General features: G+C 40.4%; 1 protein-coding gene across 1 annotated transcript; it reads left to right on the forward strand.

Moving 5' to 3' along the window:
• Positions 1-7,990: 7,990 nt before the first annotated feature.
• LOC121874394 lies at positions 7,991-9,486 on the forward strand. Its single transcript, XM_042378523.1, has 5 exons — positions 7,991-8,131; positions 8,363-8,472; positions 8,707-8,823; positions 8,960-9,183; positions 9,339-9,486. The coding sequence occupies exons 1-5, from the start codon at positions 8,053-8,055 to the stop codon at positions 9,469-9,471; spliced, it is 663 nt and encodes a 220-aa protein (XP_042234457.1). The 5' UTR covers positions 7,991-8,052; the 3' UTR covers positions 9,472-9,486.
• The last annotated feature ends 8,778 nt before the right edge of the window (positions 9,487-18,264 follow it).

The following is an 18,264-nucleotide window of genomic DNA, read 5'->3' on the forward strand; positions in this document are numbered from 1 at the left end:
GATTATAACAACCACGACCACGATTATAACAACCACGACCATGATTATAAGAACCACGACCATGATTATAACAACCACGACCATGATTATAATAACCACGACCATGATTATATCAACCACGACTATGATTATAACAGCCACGACTAAGATCATAACACACACGACCATGATTATAACAACCACGTCTATGATCATAACCACAACCATGATTATAACGAAAACGAGACTGATTATAACAACCACGACCATGATTATAACAACCAGGATCATGATTATAACAACCACGACATTATAACAACCACGACCATGATTATAACAACCACAATCATGATTATAACAACCACGACCATGATTATAACAACCACGACCATGATTATAACAACCACGATCATGATTATAACAACCACGACCATGATTATATCAACCACGACTATGATCATAACCACAACCATGATTATAACGAAAACAAGACTGATTATAACAACCACGACCATGATTATAACAACCACGATCATGATTATAACAACCACGACATTATAACAACCACGACCATAATTATAACAACCATGACCATGATTATAACAACCAAGACCATGATTATAACAACCACGACCATGATTATATCAACACGACCATGATTATAACGAAAACGACTATGATTATAACAACTACGATCATCTATCTCATATACTATAGGAATTGCCGTGTATGTCTGTCTGCCTGTGTGTCTGTTCTGGGCAGCCGAAACGGTACAATCGTTTTTCATCAAACTTGGGGGAAGAATCCCAAAAAATTCATAGAGTGGAACAAACCTGGTCCCATGTCGATTTTTTCTTTAGGAAGGCATTAATTAACCATTTTATTTACAATGGAAAATGATGTAAGTCTACGGACTTTGCACACCCTAATTAACCATGTAAGTCTACCTACTTGGAGCACCCTCATTCGCTGTACGCTTGCCAAGCACGAGCGTTCAAACTTTCACAGGGCACGGTGGGCCTGCGGTCACTTGTAATTACTGATCTGATGAACAGGAAAACGTAAGTAGGGCAGTCGTGCTATTGAATGCAGTGCACCAAGTGGGGAGTCGGGACCTAACTGTCCAGCTGCCTCCATGAGGCCTACGAAATATATTTTATTAAATTAATTCATATACTGGTGATGAAGTTACGTGTCAGCTATATTAACAAAAATTATCTTGGATAATTTTCCATTTGAAAATATGTTACATGTGTCCCTAGGAAATAATTAAATTATGAAAAGAATGTCATCATGAGCTTCAAGAATTATCAAAATAATTACTGGAAAACCTTGGAGGACGTTCGTATCTGAAATTAAAAACGTAAATAATTTAAAATAGTGCTCGTCTTTCCCTAAAAAGAAATAAATTACAATCAGGGGATATTTTAATTTGTAAACAGTAGCTCCATAGAGTGGCAGGCGTGCTCAAAGGCGCTCACAAGTCACTTTCTGTCTTTCATCTACGGCAAGCGGAGGTGTAACCACCCTCTGCACCCATAGAACGCCCCACGTGGTCACAATACTGTACTTATAGGTGAGGTCACCTGTACTCACAAGTAAGCGCATTTCAAATGCATATATTGTTTAGATAGGACAGGGAAGGGAAATCACAGTAGTTAATGGGTGGATTATTTCATGTCTTAGTGGAGTCGATTTGGTGGAGGTGGTAAACTGCTTAACAGGACTATGGCTTAGATGCTAGTGACTGGGACTATTCACGGGTCCCATGTTGAAGCTCGCAGAAATACCACATCTAAGGAATGTATGCAATATCTGGGGAAAAGTTGCATAAAATGAGGGAAATTAGATCTCTCTTCTAAGTGGTGTAAGGTACACTTGGTTGTACGGTGATTTGACCTAAATGGGCAGGATTAACTCTCTTGCTCTCTCTCTCACGTACAGTCAACTGGAGAGAAACCTGCCCCTGGATGCAGCATGAGTGAATTGAAATATTTATGGCTTTAGGAAACAGGACTTTCCATGGGGCTAGTGAGTAGGGTACTACTGTATGCCCACCGAGTAACTGTGCTCATTCTTCTACTAGGTACCTTCATCTCTTCAACTATGGGTGTATGTGGTTTATCTAACCAATTCCTGGTGTGAGGTCGACAACCCTGATGGTTGATCTTACACTCTGGATGTGGGAGAGATTTTTAAAGGTTTTACGAGTGAGTGTTCCATCGTTGGTTGTAGATTCGCAACTTGAACGTCTTTTGTTTGTGACGTCATTACTGCCGCGTCCGCTCGCTTTGTTTAATTTAGTATGGGCCCGGCAGTGTTTAGTTAAGTACAGAGTATCTCCTTTCTTATTGTACAGTATGTTTCTAGTGGTATAAAGTGTAAACCTTGCTCGAGTTTTATAACACCAAGTAAAGTATTATTTGTGAAAGATTATTGTTAATCATATTTTGGAGTAACACGGAAAATAACTTACTTATTTATGAGGTTTCGTGCGGTGAATAGACCACGTTGTTCATGGTAGTTTCTAGACTAAATAAGTTTTTACTTTTGTGTTCATTATTTTGTCAATCGGTTGAGTCATTTATTTGATCAGATTTAACTTGTATTTGTTTAGTTTTGTACATACTGATATATTTATTTTATTGTTTATTTGTTAATATATTCTGTTATTAAAACTACTGCATATATTTCAATATACCCCATAGTAATGAGGTGATAATTTGGTGGGATCTATTCCTGAACCTATACTACAAAGTGTAATTTGTGAATTTGTGATATTGTCACACCCTTAAGAGGCCCAAGGGTCGTAACAAAATTGGCGACCTTGCCAGGATAGATCCCTTTTCACTCGTTATCTATTGGGAATTTTAAATATAGGGAATCTTTATTGTTTAAACATGGCTACGTTTGATGTGGAGGGGTTTGTTGAAAATCCATCCGTATAAATGTTAAAAGACAGTGTGTTAAGAAAGGATGATTGGATGAAACTTGCTGAAACATATGAGATTGAGTATCGACGTAGTCAAAGAAAGTCTGAAATTAAAAATGCAGTATTAACTGAGCTTGTAAATGAAGAGGTGCTACCGAAGGGGGCACTGACTTTGCGTTCATTTGACCCCAGAGAAACTGTAGAGATAAGAAAGTTAGAAATGGAGCATAGAAGGCTAGAACGAGAAAAGGATAAGTTGCATGAGTTGGCTTTGAAGGAAAGAGAAGAAAGGGAAAGAGAGCGTGAAAGACAGCATGAATTAGCGTTAGCACAGGTTAGCAGTAGAAGACCAGACTTACAGGCATTGTCTTTAGTATCTGAGACAAAATTGTTTGATGTGACAAAACATTTGAGACTTGTGCCTGCTTTTGACGAGGAGGATCCACAAGAGTTTTTCATGCAGTTTGAGAAGATTGCAAAGTCTTTTCAGTGGCCTGAAGAGTCGTGCTATGATTCCAAGTGTGTTCACTGGGTCAGCTCGTTCAGCATTTCTGTCTTTGTCAAGTGAAGTTTGTCGTAGTTATAAGTTAGTGAAAGAAGAAATTCTTAAGGCATATGAACTCATTCCTGAAACATATAGAGTGAAATTTAGGACTATGAGAAAGACTGATGCACAGTCGTATATAGAATTTGTTTATTCATTGAGTAAAATGTGTGGATGGTGGATAACGTCTAGCAAGGTAGAAATTTTGAGGAACTTGTTCAGTTGATGATTTTAGAACAGTTCAAAAGAGCCACTCCAAGAGATATACAATTGTACTTAGGAGAGAGAGATATTAGTAATGTTCATAAAGCTGCTGCATTAGCTGATAGCTATGCCCTTACTCACAAAATGCATCATGTTAAATCTCAAAATCATTCAGGTGGAAAGGGTTTTGTAGCCAATGAAAAGGGTGGTAGGCAGGATAGTAGTACTGCTTCTTCTAGTAAAGTAAATTTTCGTGGAAACTCAGGTGAGCTTTCCAAGACCTATGCCAAGACTAAAGCATTTGTTTGTTTTTGCTGTATGAAACCAGGTCATGTGATTGCGAATTGCCCTAAATTGGAAGCAAAGAAGGAAAACCCAGTTTAAGTCCATTACAAGGAAAGCAAATTAATTGTTGTTGATTTTTCCAGGTATATAGGACAAAGGTCAAGGACAAAATTGGGCCCTTAAAGTCAGGGAGAGGGGAAGTGATCGATGACAGTGTGGAAATAAGCAAGCATTGAACAGCTGCTTTTCATCAGTTTTCACAGAAGAAATTCACGAAGAAATTCCAGAAATGGAACTGATATTTTGGGAAATGAAGAAGAGAAATTAAAGAATATCACTATCACAAAAGAGGATGTTCTTAAGAAGATAAATAAATTAAAGAAGACAAATTCCCCAGGGCCAGATGAAATTTTTCCTCGAGTTATGAAAGAGTGTAAGGAACAGATTAGCGTACCCCTCGTAAATTGATTTACAAAATCATTAGACACGGGAGTTGTGCCAGACTTGTGGAAACAGGCAAATGTAGTACCCATATTCAAAGAGGGAGACAGAGCATCAGCGTCAAATTACCGGCCGATTAGTTTTACGTCAGTAGTGGGGAAATTTCTTGAATCAATTATAGCAAAAAGTATTCGATCGCATTTATAGAAAAGCAAATTAATCTACGACTCTCAACATGGGTTTACAAAGGGAAAATCTTGTCTAACAAATCTGCTGACGTTTTTGAGGAAAGTCTTCGAGGTAGTAGATAATACCGATAATTACATAAGAACATAAGAAAATAAGGAGTCTGCAATAGGCCGGTTAGCCTGTGCATGGCAGCTCCTGTCGAGAGTTACTACCACTCTCTATCATCCATGAATCTATCTAGCCTCCTTTTAAAACTTTCCAGTGTTCCAGCACTTACTACAAAGTTGCTAAGCTTGTTTCACTCGTCCACCACCCTATTTGTGAACCAGTTCCTTCCTATTTCCCTCCTACCTAAACTTATCCAACTTAAATCCGTTGCTCCGAGTCCTATCCTGCTCGGATATTATAAGAACTTTATCTATATCCCCTTTATTGATTCCTTTCACCCACTTAAATACTTCTATCATATCTCCCCGCACTCTTCGTCTTTCTAGGGAATGCAAGTTAAGTTTCTTTAACCTATCCTGATATGGAAAGTTTCTAAGTCCCGGAATCATTTTCGTCATTCTTCGCTGCACCAACTCTAGTGAATTGATATCGATTCTATAATAAGGGCATCAGACTGAACCGCATAATCGAGGTGCGGCCTGACTAGCGCAAGATATAGTTGCAATAAGACCTCTGCACTCTTATTACTTACACTTCTAGATATAAAACCCAATACTCAGTTTGCCTTATTTCGAATATTAACCCAATATTTTCTAGGCCGTAGGTCCGGGCTTACAAGTACCCCTACGTCTCTTTCACAAGTCGACTTCTCTAGGTTGATGTTGTTAAGGCTTTATACATTGTCAGTATTTGTTCTTCCAATATTAAGTACGCTGCAGCTGGTGCTGAATTTCATTTGCCATTTTTCAGACCACCCCTGGCAGTTTATTTAGATCCTCCTGTAATACATTTGCATCCCCCTGAATTAATCTGCCGCCCTATTTTGGTGTCATCCGCAAACTTGCTTATGTCACTGCTGATCCAAGTATCTAAATCGTTTATGTAGATTATGAATAAGAGTGGGCCTAGTATTGACCCCTGGGGAACCCCACTGGTTACACGGCCCCACTCATATTTAACACCATCTTCGCTGACCCTCTGCGTTCTATCCGTGAGCCATGATTTTATCCAATTTAAAACTTTCTCCTCGATACCATGAGCCTTAATTTTTCTCAGAAGGCTCTGATGTGGTACTCTGTCAAATGCTTTGCTAAAGTCTAAGTAAATAACATCGTAATTTTCGTCATTATCTACTACCTCGAAGACTTTCCTAAAAAACGTCAACAGATTTGTTAGACAAGATTTTCCCTTTGTAAACCCATGTTGAGAGTGGTAGATTAATTTACTTTTCTCTAGATGCGATCGGATGCTATCTGCTAAAATTGATTCAAGAAATTTCCCCACTACTGACGTCAAACTGATCGGCCGGTAATTTGACGCTGATGCTGTGTCTCCCTTTTTGAATATGGGTACTACATTTGCCTGTTTCTACAAGTCTGGCGCAACTCCGGTGTCTAATGATTTTGTAAATAAATTTACAAGGGGTCCGCTAATCTGTTCCCTACACTCTTTCAAGACTCGAGGGAAAATTTCATCCGGCCCCGGGGATTTTGTCTTCTTTAGTTTATTTATCCTCTTAAGAACATCCTCTTTTCTGATAGTGATATTCTTTAATTTCTCTTCTTCGTTTTCCCAAAATATCAGTTCCACCTCTGGAATTTCCTCTCGAATTTCTTCTGTGAAAACTGATAAGAAGTAGTTGTTCAATGCTTTGGTTTTTTCTTCACTGCCATTTATCACTTCTCCCCTCCCTGACTTTAATGTCCCAACTTTGTCCTTGACTTTTGTTCTATATACGATGTTATTTACTTAGACTTTCGCAAAGCGTTTGACAGAGTACCACATCAGAGGCTTTTGAGAAAAGTTAAGGCTCATGGTATCGAGGGGAAAGTTTTAAATTGGATAAAATCATGGCTCACCGATAGAACACAGAGGGTCAGCATAGATGGTGTTAAATCTACTGGGCCCACTCTTGTTCATAATCTATATAAACGATCTAGTTACTGGGATCAGCAGTGACATAAGCAAGTTTGCGGATGACACCAAAATAGGTCGGCAGAATAATTCAGGGCAGGATGCAAATGCACTACAGGAGGATTTAGATACTGTTAAATCATGAACACTGGTGAACACTGATATTCACTACAATTGACTGAATTAACTGAATGGCTAGGGAACACAGAACATACCTGGAGACAAACGGGAAGCAGTGTCAAGGGACGCTCTACCAGGCCATCTTGAGTTTATATACCCCTGAGTTGCCAGTGATCGTTACTCAGGCAATGACAATAATTACAAACAAACTAACTGTTACTCATTCAAAGATGACCCTCAGTTGACAAAGGTCTGGCGAATTACTTGGGTTGATTTACACAGACTAATTCAAGATTGAGCTTCCCAGGAGAAAGTGGAATAAACAACGTATTGACAACTGTGTCCGAAGGCGGGACTTACTGGGAGGGATCGCGAGGGTAAACACGCTCCTTCTAGGGGTCGCTAACTCACTCATGTTTTGCGGGCGTGGAGTTTAATAAGAATCATTAGTTATATAGATCAGCAGTCAACGTGACCATGACATCGTAGCAACGGATTTAAGTTGGATAAGTTTAGGTTTAGGAGGGAGATAGGAAGGAACAGGTTCACAAATAGGGTGGTGGACGAGTGGAACAAGCTTAGCAACTTTGTAGTAAGTGCTGGAACGCTGGAAAGTTTTAAAAGGAGGCTAGATAGATTCATGGATGATAGAGAGTAGTAGTAACTCTCGACAGGAGCTGCCATGCACAGGCCAACCGGCCTATTGCAGACTCCTTATTTTCTTATGTTCTTATAACAAAAGATACACATGTACTACAGTGGAGTTTTCAGACCACTATGCTCTTTTATGAATATGCGTGCTGAGGGGCTGCTGAGATATGGATCTATAGGCTTAAACTAAGGGAAGTGTGACCTTTGACCTCAGCATCTCCTGAGTTGGTGAGGTCATATTACTCATTTTGTTGTGAAGCGTGGTGTATAGAGGGACGTGCACGGGTCTTTGGTAATTATTGGGTCGTTGTGAGCTCGCATTGGGACCATTTCCATATTTTCCGATGTTGATAATAGTGGTGTCTAACGATATAATATGTGATGAGAAATCAATCCAAGTGAATTATTGTCTTGTGCAATTAATATATTTTTTTAGTGCTGTACGGTTGGTGCTGTTGTTTGATATAAGTATCATATTATTACCAGCGCGTCTCTTTAACCTCAATCTCAGAAACACCAGTCCAGGTCACGGTAAATAATATATCAATTTTGTTTGTGCAGATTCGGTATTCTGAGCGGCCCTTCCACTGCATTACCATTAACCCCTGCCCTGCCCTGTCAGACAATGATGTATGTGACGTCTCTACTAGGACTCTTCATAGTATTAGCGTCCTCCGGTGTGCCAAGGCTGCCTCGCCTTCAGGGTAAGTTTACAGGTAATGTCTGTCTTTCCATGATATATGTATATTCGATGTCAATAATTAACTTTAAAAAGAGAGAATTTACGCATGATTCAATAACCGACATTTTGGTAAAACGAAACATATCAATAAATTTTAATCATCTATGAGAAGCTCTATTATACGTATGCAGATAACGCTTGTTACAAAACGAATGAATATATATTCTAACGAACATCACATTGTCAATATCAGACAGACCTTTAATAGCTGCAGTGGAGGATGTGTTGGCCTCAGTCACTGATCCTTACTGCTTCCTTGTATTCATCACGGACGGCAGTACCTGGCCCATCGCTCTTTATAAGGTGCGTTATTTAACCTGGTGCATCTATTTCACTATCTTTCAACGTTTTAAATTTAACCCATTTTAGTGTATATTATTTACAAAAACATCTTTTGAGTCAGATATTTCAGAGTTGATCTATACCTAGGAAGACTAGAGGTCTAAAATTACAGTTACTTTCTTCATATGAAAGCTTTTGGTTATCCGTCCACAAATATTAACTCGCACATCAAAAAATTTTTTTTTTTTTTAATAGGGCATACATCATTACCACGCCCCTTGGGGTGTGGGAGCGTTCGAGGTGGTAGTGGACGGCCAGAACGCTAACGTGACACAGGCGCAACTCTCCTGGGTGGTCGACGAGGCTCGGCGGGTAGGTCATTCTCACATTACTACTGAGGTGGGTAGGTCACTTGTTCATTACTACTGAGGCAGGGAGGTCACTCTCACCTTACTACTGAGGCGGGTAGGTCACTTTATCATAACTTTAACCATGTTAACGTCAACAGCTGCGGCAGGTGTCATGGTGCGTGACGGTGGTGGTGGTGAGCGACGACCCAGCCTTCCTCGTCACCTTCGCTGAGTTATCTGTTAAGGGCCGCCTCCTGGTGTGGTCGTCGAGGCTTCTCATTGTCACCCGCCCTTTTCTCCTAGAGCTGCAAGGTCTCCATAAGTTACTCTCCCTTAATAACGCCATGTTGCTCATCATGGATGAATCTTCAACTTCTCGCCAGTTATTATCAGTGCCAGTATTCTGTTTGTTTACACTGAAACATTTACGGGAATAATGTGGATATTTACCAAATATTGCCAATAATCAAAGAGTTGGAGCAAATAAACATAGCATTGTATATTTCATTGCTTATCTAAAAGCCATTTCAACTACAGGTCTACTGTTTACATTCACTTACCTTTCACAACCCATGAGGCAGAGCCACTGAAGGTTGCCATCTGGACGCCCCACCGAGGCCTCACCCTGACCACCAACCTCCCGCTCTTCCCTGACAAGTTCTTCACGTGAGTGTTAGAATTGAATTGAATTGAAACAGTTTATTTAGCCAGAAAAATACAGATACAGAGTGGATATTAATAACAATATTAACATGGCTGAGCCAGTTGAGAACCTGAGCTCTCTTTGAGGCACCTGATATATACTATATATTTATCTCAAGGAAGTATTATGTAACATTTAGTATCACCTGGAGTAGTACAATAGCATGGTGGTAATAAGTAGCCTTCATCTCATAGTGTTACCACGGTTATCACTTTAATATATATTTATTTTAATTATTTATTATGTGTTTTTAGTTTATTTGATATATATATATATATATATATATATATATATATATATATATATATATATATATATATATATATATATATATATATATATATATATATATATATACATATAATATAAATGTAAAAAATATATTAAATATATAAAATAAATATATAACAAAGTGATAACCGTGCTAACATTCTGATATGTTCTTACTACCACCATGCTGTGTGTACTATTCCAGATGATACTAAATGTTACATAATACTTCCTTGAGATAAATGTACAGTATATATCAGGAGCCTTCAAGAGAGGTCAGGCTCTCTACTGGCTCAGCCATGTTAATATTTTTATTATTATCAACTCTGTATTTGTGTTTTTCAGGCTAAATAAACTTTTCCAATATCAATATCTTCACACAGTAAAGGACGTAGTGTTCGAGTGTGTGGCCATATGTCTGACCGCACACTTTACTTTTTGTTTTGCTCACATCTGCTTGAGGTATTTACTACTAGCGTTTGTATCCTAATCTTAGTCTAGCGGTTACAACATCTTAAAATCTAGTGATTTTGATACATCTTATCATAGTAAACAATGAATTGACTATTTCATGTTTGCACTTGCCTGCTTGCGTCAAATTCAATAAGAAGTTCTTTCCTGATTACAGTCTTAAGGGTTCTTTTTGACAGAGCCAGATTGTATTCAACAGAGTCTTTGTTCGACGCGAGCTTGGCTAGGGCATGAGCGAGCATGGCATTGGGCGGGAGATGGGGCATGGTTCGGGGAGGGTGGCATGAAAGTGAGGGAGACACAGTGGGTGATGGATGAAGCGCGGCGGGCGTCTGGGCCACGACTCCACCCCCTCCCAGTATTGTGGTGATGTTAGGTTACCAGGGTAGATAGAGGCAACGTGGAGGCGAGGAGTAGGAAAAGAACCCATACAGGGCTGCAGAGAGATAAAGAAACAGTAAACCACCTGGCAAAGAGATACACCAATAAGCAAACAGACATAGTGACAGAGAGGTACATAAATATAACCAATGTATGACACTATCAATTACAGAGATAACAATAGACAAGACGAACTTAAGAAGGATAACGAGAAAGATAGGCAGCTTAAGGATAAAATAAGGTCAGAGATGGCGAAAAAGGTTGGTGACTGGCGAAAAGACCAGCATCACATTTCTGAGTATGACCCATCACTACTTCCACCCTCCTCTTATGGTCACAGCTCACCCGAACGCCACCAGAGCGTTCCTCTCCTCATTGTCTCCTCCGCCCCCCCCACCCCCCCCTCATTCTTCTCCTGCCTGGCGCTACAGATAATTATAACCTATCCACTGTCTGCCTCAATGAAAATAGAAATGTTGAGATATTCTGTGATTCTAAAATTGCCTTTTATAAATTTTGAACCCAGACCATCAAAGTCAATGTCTAAAGTGGTATTGAATTGAATCGAATTGAAACAGTTTATTTAGCCAGAAAAACACAGATACAGAGTGGAAAATAATAACAATATTAACATGGCTGAGCCAGGTGAGAACCTGAGCTCTTTTAGGCACCTGATATATACTATACATTTATCTCAAGGAAGTATTATGTAACATTTAGTATCATCTGTAATAGTACAATAGCATGGTGGTAATAAGAACATCTCATAATGTTACCACGGTTATTACTTCAATATTTAGTTATTTTATTCATTTAATACTTGTTTGTTTGGGTTTTTTTTTATTTAAATCATAAGTGTGGACATAAATTACAGTGGAATTGAAAAACATAAGTATGATAGGGGGGAGCAGTACAACAATATTAAGGTTGAACAAGAGGACAGAGCTGTCAGGATAATGTCTAGTTGGTAGATATATTTATTGCAATGGTAATTTCTTATCTCTTTACCTGATAATTTCCGATAAAACGGTTTTGATGTTACAATAAAAGCAGGTACTGTATATATAGTAGGTATTACAAGAAATATAAATACCTAGACAATAGATATTTTTTAAGAGGTGATTTAAAGGAATGAAGCATAGTCTTTGCTCGGATAGGTGGGGGTAAGTTGTTCCACACCTTCACACCATGATATATTATGGAGGTCTGGGACTGAGAGGAGCGCATAGGGGGTGGTCTTAGTAGCTCTGGGTGCCTTAAGCTGTATCTCTGATTGTTCCGGAACTGGAAATAATTATTGTCAAGCAAGTGATTGATAGATTTGTAAACAAAGAGGGCACAGCAGTAGGTGTTAATATCTTCGAATTTTAACATTTTCAATTTAGCAAATTTTTCGTTTGTGTGATCTGTTTTTTCAAGTAGGTGATTGTCCGTACAACTCTCTTTTGTGCAGTAACCAGGGATTGTGTTTTTGAAGAGCCAGAAGGCCTCCTAGTGTGTGACAGTGTATCAGGTGTTGGTAAACAAGATCATGATAGATTTCTTTCATTGCTGTGAGAGTGAGTGACTGTCGAGTGTGATACATGATACCACACTGTTTATTGACTTTACTGTGAATGGCTTGTATGCGGTTTTTCCAGTAAAGTTTCTCATCAACAATAACTCCGAGGAATTTAGTATTTTGTTCGCGTTTGAGTACTGTATTACCAAGGTACAGGGGGTCCAAGTCTGGTGGTAAGTTTTTCCTTCTGGGAAAGAAGATCGTGTAGTTGGTTTTCTGAAGGTTTAAGGTCAGTTTATTACGTATTACCCAGGACCTGACTTTACTTAATTCAGTGTTCATAGTTCTCACCAAGGAATGGAGGTCTGCAAATATGTTGTATTTTATGAGTGTGCTGGCGTGGACTATGTCATTTATGTACAACAAAAACAGTACTGGACTGAGAATGGAACCTTGGGGGACGCCATACAAGATTGGCGAGGAGTCAGATTGGAGATTATTATAGCAGACAAATTGCAACCTGTTGGAGAGATATGAGGTAAACCAATTGTGGGACAGGCCCCTAATGCCGTAATGTTCAAGCTTTGAAAAGAGGATGGTATGGTCGACAGTATCGAAAGCCTAAGAGAGGTCCAAGAATATACCGACTGTGAACTGACTGTCATCAAAGGAATTTTGATGTCATTAGTAAAGGATAGCAGAGCACTCTCAGTCAACCTTCTAGCTCTAAATCTAAACTGGGAGTCTGTAAAGATGTTATTGGCAATGCAGAAGGAATTTAGTCTCCTACATGCTAGCTTCTCCAGTATCTTACACAAGGCTGGGGGGACTGATATGGGGCGGTAATTCTTGAAGAGACCTTTGTTCCCAGATTTTTTATATGCTGGTTGAACTTTAGCAATTTTCAGTTTATCTGGAAATACACTACTAGTGAAGGAGGAGTTACAAATGTGTAGGAGAACAGGTAGTAATAAGTGGGCTACTTTTTTAATGATGCTCATTGGTATGTTGTCTTTGCCTCCTGCTGCATCTTTGGACATTTTTATGATGGCCAGTAATTCATCTGCTGTGACAGGGAATAAGAACAGCTCATATTCCTGTCTGTTTTGCAGGTAGGCTCTACATTCCTTATGGTGATCAGGGATGCTCTCTACAAGATTTTTGCCAACATTAATAAAATATTCATTGAAGTGGTTGGCAATGAGGGAGGTTTCCGTTACAACTGAGTGGGGGGCCGAAGGTTGAATGTTCTTGTTCTGAATAGAATTTATGACATTCCAGGTTTTCTTACTGTCGCCTGATGCTGACTGGAGCTTATTTGTATAGTAGTTACGTTTGGCATTTCTAACTGCTTGAGTTACTCTATTTCTGATACTTCGGTAAGCATCACCGAAAGTTATGGGTCTTTTTGAAAATTTCCTTTGGAGTTTATGTTTGTCTTTTATCATTATGTTAATTTTGCTTGTGATATAGGGTTTAGAAATGGATACAGTTTTCACTGACTTAGTCTTGAGCGGGAAGCATTTATCAAAGCAAGCACTGAAGATGCAAGAGAAGTTGCAGCTGTTCACGTTTGGGTTGTCGGAGGCATAGACAAGATCCCAGTTAGCATTCATTAAGTTGTTTTCAAAAAGGAGCATGTTGTCGGTGCAGTAGTCTCTATATTGTATTGAGGCTCTACTAGACCTTTCAGGTCTTGTGGATGTTTTATACATGGCAAAAACTGGGAAGTGATATATTATTATAAATAATTCAACTTGCAAGATTGTTAGGAGTGTTGTTAGTCCAGATATGATCTATCACAGTGGCAGAGGTGGCAGTTACTCTAGTGGGTTTGGTTATAGTGTTGAAGAAGAGCTTAGAGTGACAGGTACGAAGAAGGTCTAATACTGAAGTGTCAGTTTCTGATTTAAATAAATCAAGGTTGAAATCTCCTGTAATGTAGCAATGTTTCCTCTCTGAACTTATGATAGAGATAAGCTCCGAAAATTTATCAAGAAAATTGCTTACATTAGAGTGGGGTCTTCTGTAGATTACTCCTACTAGGATATTTCGTGTGTCGTTACGTAATTCAGTGAAAACACTCTCCATGTACTCCTCCTGAACATATAGGGTGACACCAGCACTGTGTCGTGACGTGTTGACGCAGTTTCTATTATAACAAGGAATGTTCTACAAATGTTCAATATCGTTAGTGAGTTTGGTCTCACAGAACCCAAATACATCAAATTTGTGGGCAATAGAAGATAAACACTGATCTAAAATGGTATCCAGATGAATGGGAATACTGCTGATGTTATGGCTAATCAAGGAGAAGGAATGAGGTAGTAGGAGACTAGAACTAAACTCGGGAGAGTCAGGAAAGTAATAGTTACAGTTTGGGTTGGTGTAACCCAGTGAGTTTTGTAGAAAGGCATCAGGATCGATATGAGGGAGCATTGTGTCGACACCATGGGTAAATTGGGTGTAACACATACGATCCAGCACATCTAAGAGAATGACACTAGCATCATCATTGTGGGAACATTAATACTGATTAAGGAACAGTAAAAACTCAGGGTCACTGAGGTGTGAAAAAGGAAGATCTATGAAAATTATAATAGTGGGGGGGTGGGGGGGGGTAACGTACTCACAAGTGCTACAACCAACAGAATTAGGATGACCGGTACTGTTGAGGGTGATTCACAGATAGAGTGGGAGGTGCGCCTGTCACCCGGTTTTGAGGGTTGCTGGTTTCCACCACAGATGGTAGACGTGTAGTACTCGAGTTGGCCGGCAGGGGGGAAACTCCTCATGTGATAGCGACAGTGGCTGGTTCCCCCTCAGGGAGGGGGTTCTCGAGGGGCTTGGGGGGGGTGGGGGTTGGTACAGCGGGTTGATTTTTTTTTATTTTGCCGCTTACAGCGGCTACTTTATTGTGCACCCCTCACTCATCCTGTGAGCGGTAGCGCAAAAGGATTACAGAGTAGAGTTTACAACGGGTCATAATAATTAACCTCCGTTGTCAGGATATTATGGCACTGAATGTTACACAGTATTTCAATTACATTATTTGTTTAGTTCTATACATAAAGGGTAACTTATTCACAAATGCGTGAATACAGGCGTGTGAGGCAGTATGTCTGGCCTCACACTTTGTTATTCACATTTACGTGAGAAGTTGTAGTGGATTCCTCCCCTACAAACGCTTGTCGCTGAGTAGCCGACCCCGCGAATTCCCCAGTGTATGCCTCATGGTCTAGGTCAACCAGCGCCGCCTTACATGACGGAGGTCAACTATTAAGCCACGCCTACCTCCGCTATATAAGACCTGACCTCGTGGTGACCCGGAGCCACACTCCAGCTAGCACCACCATCAAGCGCCAAGAAACTTCAAGTCATTCAAAACAAAGCACTAAGATTCATCCATAACACACAATGGTCATCCTTCACCCGAAATAGTCATCTACATGAACTCAGCTCCGTCCCCCCACTTAACATCTACTGGAGACAACTAGGTGACAAACAAATAGAATCACTCCTCACTAATTACCCTCAATGGGAGGATTATTTCGACAACATCATACTCCCACGCAGATTCAGAGACAGAAATCCCTCCATACTAAACAGACCAAACACTCCCCTCCCACCTCCCTTGTATTAATAACTTCCCTATAACCACACCCAAAAAAAAAAAAAAAAAAAAAAATTCCAAATTAAACCCTAACCTCTCCTAACCTCACCTAACGATTCCTCCTCCCCCCTTCACTCCAAAACCCCACGCCACCTACTCAAACTCCAAGACCACTCCGACAAAAAATAATAACCCACTCAACCTGCACTAACACTCCCCAAACAAAAAGAAAAGAAAAGACCCTAAATAATCCCCCAAAATAAAACCTAACATACCCAGCCGCTACTAGCAACCCCACAAAAAACCATTCTACCGTTAACTAACCACACCCTATCACTCCTCCCAAAATAAAAACCTAACATACCCAGCCGTTACTAGCAATCCCTCACAAAATAAAAAAATAACCATTCTACCATTAACTAACCACACCCTATCACTCCTCCCAAAACAAATACCTAACTTACCCATCCCATACTAACTCGGATGACATGTACGTTTCCCTTAGCCAATAAGGTCGGGGAGAGTTCCACAGTGCCTGTACGCTAGCCCTCTCCCTCAAGAATGTTACCTACACTGTTTTATGGGCACCTCCCTTAGCCAATAAGGTCGGAGAGGTGTGGCTAATAAAAACGGTACCAAATTGCAGACGACATTGAACGCCTCCTTTAGCCAATAAGGTCGGGGAGGGGTGCAATGTACCTGTACACAAACCCTCTCCCTCAAGAATGGGGCCAGAACTCACAATACCTGCAAGAGCCTACAGCAATTGCAGAAGTCCTTTACTAGCCAAAGGGAAGAAAGAATGCAATGATTAACCCAACTCTGCCAACTACTAACAAAACCTACAATCCTCCCAAAAGAAAAACTTAACCCACCCAACCTTACTCACAATCCCGCCTATAAAAAAAAAAAAATGCTACTCTCCATCCAATCACTAATCAACACTCTAACTTCCCAAAAGAAAAACGTAACCCACCCAATCTTACTCACAATCCCTCCAAAAGCTAACTCACTCATCCAACCACTAACAAAACCTACAATCCTCCCAAAAGAAAAACTTAACCCACCCAACCTTACTCACAATCCCTCCTAAAAAAACAAAAAACAAAAAAACAAAACCTATGACTCAATACAACTATTCATTAGCAACACAAATCATATCACACCTAAGGAATCCTTCCATACGATAAATTAACCCAACAACCTCCAAAGCCCCCCTCTCCTCTCCTCGCCGCCCCTCTCCTCTCCTCTCCTCCCCCCTCCTCCCGACAACCGAACCATACCTGACCTTATAACAATTATCCTAACCCTCCCCCTCTCCCCTTACTACATTTCCACGCAAACACATACACACTCACACAACAACCCCCCCTAAGCAATTCTAATTCACCTCAACTCAACATACAACCTCCACCCCCTGCCAATCCCCAAACACAAACTCCCTCCCACAACCAATCTCCAAACACAACACCCCCCACCCCCCGCCAGACAAAGCCTCTCATAACACCACAACTCTCCAAACCAAATCAAACATACCCAACCTCTATACCAGCCACTGTCAACTAAATCGACCTAACTCAAGACTGAAACCATACAACCTATATCTCACTCTCATCTCTGTTCACAATTTGACATAGCTCAAATCTGTCTCCTGCTATTACTAGATAACTCTCCTACGATACACTCATCCTTCCTTACTACGAATACTTTGACATTTCAAGCTCAAAGATTCAAAACTCTTCCTCCAACTCTCTCCATTTCTCTCTGACATAGCTAAAAGACCCACAACTCTCAGAACCTAATCAAACATACCCAACGTCTGTGACATCCAATTCTCAATAAAATCGACCTAACTCAAGACTGAAACCACTCAACCTATATCTCATTCTCGTCTCCGTTCATAATTTGACAAAAAAGCGCAAATCTGTCTGCTGCTATTACTAAAAACTCTCCTACGATACGCTCATCCTTCCTTACTATGAATACTTTGACATTTCAAGCTCAAAGATTCAAAACCCTTCCTCCAACTCGCTCTGTTCCTCTTTGACATAGCTCAAAGACTTTACCTTCATCTTTCTCCAAACAACCCTACGACTAGCTAAATTTCCATATTTTCACCTTCTCTGTTTACTTTGTTCGTGTGTGGCCTGTGCGTCCGTCCACCTGCGCTTCTCGGCTTGCGCCGCCGCCGTGGCGGGGCGGTTCTTCCTCCGCTTTGCCAACACTGCCTAAGCTAAGACGACAACCAGAGCACCCGCGTTGGCCCTTTGCTTGCCCGGACCTGCTCCCGCCCTCCCCCTGCCTCGTCCTGATTGTGATTGTTGCACCCTCAGGGCATTTTGCCTACCCCCTCACGCAAGCGGTGTTTAGCCACTGCACCTGTTCTCTCCTTCTAAAATTCACTTCTATCCTCCCTTTATCCTTCCTCTGAACCTCCTTCCCCCCTGTCACTAGCATTTTTCTGTTCTTCTTCTGACCCGAGCCATGTAAGACCTGCCTCTTTTGCTGCATGTTTGAGCAGTCT

The sequence above is a fragment of the Homarus americanus genome, unplaced genomic scaffold (genome assembly GCF_018991925.1).
Source record: "Homarus americanus isolate GMGI-L3 unplaced genomic scaffold, GMGI_Hamer_2.0 scaffold21346, whole genome shotgun sequence".
NCBI classification, from domain to species: domain Eukaryota; kingdom Metazoa; phylum Arthropoda; class Malacostraca; order Decapoda; family Nephropidae; genus Homarus; species Homarus americanus.